Source organism: Cajanus cajan, chromosome 9 (genome assembly GCF_000230855.2).
Source record: "Cajanus cajan strain Asha chromosome 9, NIPB_CcT2T_4, whole genome shotgun sequence".
NCBI lineage: Eukaryota > Viridiplantae > Streptophyta > Magnoliopsida > Fabales > Fabaceae > Cajanus > Cajanus cajan.
This window is the reverse complement of record NC_138525.1, coordinates 48,715,327-48,718,715: the sequence shown is the minus strand read 5'-3', so window position 1 is coordinate 48,718,715 and position 3,389 is coordinate 48,715,327. Positions and strand designations below refer to the sequence as shown.

Here is a 3,389-nt window from a genome sequence, read left to right as displayed (position 1 = left end):
GACCCGGACAATTTTAGGGGTCTACAGGGCTGACGTTGGAAGCGGAACGGCCCGTTCCGAAATCAGAACGGGCCGTTCTGCTTAAAGAAACAGAGTGGCATTTGTTAACGTGAAACGGGACAAGAACGGGCCGTTCCGACGTTAAGAATTAACGTTGAAATAGATGTTGGAAGCAGCCCGTTTTAAACAAATTGTTGTGGCAATTTTTTTAACGTGGAACGGGCCGTTTTTGTTTTAGAACAGCCCGTTCCAAGATAGATATTTACACATTTTTTTTACTCCTGGAACGGCTTAGGAACGGCCCGTTCCAGGAGCTGTTTTTACAAAGGTTTTTTGATTTGGAACGGGCCGTTCTGGTTTTGGAACGGCCCGTTCTAGGTAAACAGTAAAAACTTGCGTTTTTCTATAAATAGACCCTCTCCCCTTCATTTTTTTCACACGATTTCAGATTAGCTTATCTCCTTTATTCCTTCCGTGTACCCCTTTTGAATCAGTTTCTTAGAATCACGTTAATTTCCTTTAAACCTTTCATAAAATGGCTTCTTCAATCTACGTTATTGTTCATTCTGATGGTTCCATTAACCAATGTCCGAATGAAGGAATCACCTTCTCTTCTCCATCTGCAAAATTAGTTCGTATCAACAGAGGAATTACTCTAGAAAGGCTTCAAAGAGTCATCCACAGAAAGCTACATCGACAAGATTCTGAGAGGGTGGCTAGCATACATTTTCGGTACCCTATTAGACTTGGCCCAGGGGTTAGTAACTATACCTGTGTTGAGTTGACGGATGATGAAGACGTTGAGGCAGTTTTCAATGTTCACGATTCTAATCAACTTCAATCAGGTATTGAATTATATGCTACATTTACTACAGTTGAATCACATGCACTACAGTTTTCAGTGACGTACTGAGGATTTGATACATGTTGACCAGTCTCTTCATGCGATCGCATGGAAGTTCGACTAGTCTCAAATGTTGTGGAAGTCCTTCGTTGTTGATGGGTCCTTGGATCTTGTAGTAGTCGTGGCACAGATAAAAAATAGATGGAATTGGCCATGTACCATTCCATGTATTCTCGTGTGTGAAACAGTGGGCCTTGCATTGGATGACCCATCAATGTGTGCTCACGTCTATTGTTCCATATGTCGATCCACTGAGCATGTCTTGTAACCCAATTTTCATTTTGTCTTCCCCTCATGTCAATGTTGTGCAGGTTATCCAAATTATTCGGTGGAGAAGGGACATCCTGGAAGAGACGAAATTGCAATTTCACTCTATCAGATTGGTGCCATTCAACAATTGCAAAACAAATAATGGAGGTGCATGATGTCCATAGCAGAGCATCTCTATATGCTTGCATCGGTATTGCTGTTTGCAATACTCCATATGGCGCCCATAAAAACTACAAAAAAAAATTAAACTTCTTTAGTTAACATATTATGCTAAACAAAAGAAAAAAAAATAAAACTTTGATTTTAAAGAGTTACCTGATCATTCTGAATGTGATCAAACCTTGATCTATATCCAACAACATCATTATGAGGTACATTTTGAAAGTTTAAAACTCTGCCCCCGCTCCATTTACAGACTAGAGGGAATGATGCTGGTAACCTGGAAATAGGCGCAATATATGGCATGCGATGCCATGCCCAAGATTGTAACAGAGATGCACAACCACCCATTGTTTTGCTACTAACATTTGTAGCTCTACACATTTCCCTATATAACATAGCTAAACAAGCCGACCCCCAACTATATCGTCTTGTTCTTCTAAGATTTATTAATAAAGATAAATACATAAGATGTACCTTATTGCCTGTTTTGTCAGGCATCAAAACACCTCCTATTAACCCTAATATATATGATCTACAATGTGCATCAAGTTGTTCTTGAGATGGCTCCTCTGGTAATTCTAACATATTATCTCTTAACCACTTTAACTTAATCATAGAGCCAATTAGTGACTCACCTTTAACTGGCATGATTCCGAGATAGGTGGAGCACATTTCCTCCCAGTCATATAATGTTGGGCCAATGACTGGTAAACCATCAACTCTTAAGCCAAGTTGAAGTGCAACATCCTCCAGTGTTATGGTGCACTCTCCAGTTGGAAAATGGAATGTATGAGTCTCAGGTCTCCATCTTTCAACCAAAGCTGTGATTAATGCGTGATCCACTTTTAGATGTCTGAGCTTTGCAACCCCAAAAAAACCCACTTCCTCTAGTATAGGAACAATTAGAGGGTGAGGTTCTGGCATTGAATGACAGTAAGAACAAATAATATTCTCAGTCTCCTGCAATAATAATTACCAAAATTAGTACTAATTTGTTACAAGTTAATTGAAATTTAAAGTATATAACGAAAGTGTTGAACTTACAGTTCTACCAATGAAAGCAGACCTATGCTCATTTTGCTTCCACAACAACATTTTTGATATAGTTAATAAAAATTGAAGAAAAAAAAAATTTCTTACTATCAAGGTGAATCAGAAGCAGTACAAATCGCATCAAAAAATGAAGGGGAGGGGGACTATTTATAGAAAAAACGCAACTTTTACTGTTTACCCAGAACGGACCGTTCCAAAACCAGAACGGCCCGTTCTAAATCAAAAACACTTTGTAAAAACAGCTCCTGGAACGGGACGTTCCGAAGCCGTTCCAGGAGTAAAAAAAATGTGTAAATATCTATCTTGGAACGGGCTGTTCTAAAACAAAAACGGCCCGTTCCACGTTAAAAAAATTGCCACAACAATTTGTTTAAAACGGGCCGCTTCCAACATCTATTTCAACGTTAATTCTTAACGTCGGAACGGCCCGTTCTTGTCCCGTTTCACGTTAACAAATGCCACTCTGTTTCTTTAAGCAGAACGGCCCGTTCTGATTTCGGAACGGGCCGTTCTGCTTCCAACGTCAGCCCACGTCTCCCCTGCAAACAAGAAAAAAAAAAATATATAAGCAACTCAGAATTCGGTTCCCCGGGAACCGAATTCTGAGTTGAAAAAACAAAAAAAAATACATTTTGGTGCTCAGAATTCGGTTCCCCGGGAACCGAATTCTGAGCTTGAATAGTGAATGGTTCTATTTGTGTAAATAAACCTGCACAGTGGTTATTTGGGTATTTTTTTTTAAAAAAATAATATTTACGTAAAAAATTCTACAAATGATCAAGCAACGCCACAAAACGAAATTTTTACTTAAATAATATTTTTTTTAAAAAAAATTACAAAAGTATCAACTGTGCAGATTTATTTACCAATGTAGAACTGTTTACTGTTCATGCTCAGAATTCGGTTCCCGGGGAACCGAATTCTGAGCTTCAAAATCTTATTTTTTTTGTTTTTTTCAACTCAAAATTCGGTTCCCGGGGAACCGAATTCTGAGTTACTT

The 3,389-nt window shown here is 38.7% G+C and overlaps 1 protein-coding gene across 1 annotated transcript; it reads right to left on the bottom strand.

The window, feature by feature from the left end:
* Positions 1-822: 822 nt before the first annotated feature.
* Positions 823-3,072, bottom strand: LOC145951873 (serine/threonine-protein phosphatase 7 long form homolog). The gene is made up of 2 exons (XM_083064021.1): positions 1,490-3,072; positions 823-1,404 (listed from the first exon to the last, which is right to left on the bottom strand). Exons 1-2 carry the CDS (start codon positions 2,258-2,260, stop codon positions 838-840), a joined length of 1,338 nt encoding a protein of 445 aa, XP_082920147.1. The 5' UTR covers positions 2,261-3,072; the 3' UTR covers positions 823-837.
* Positions 3,073-3,389: the final 317 nt, after the last annotated feature.

What these genes read in the sequence shown, in the direction of transcription:
- LOC145951873 (XM_083064021.1), bottom strand. Translation starts at nt 2,260, where the DNA reads ATGCCAGAACCTCACCCTCTAATTGTTCCTATACTAGAGGAAGTGGGT. An exon ending in ATCACATTCAGAATGATCAG is followed by an intron (nt 1,405 to 1,489) that starts GTAACTCTTTAA and finishes TTTTTTTTGTAG; the next exon opens with TTTTTATGGGCGCCATATGG.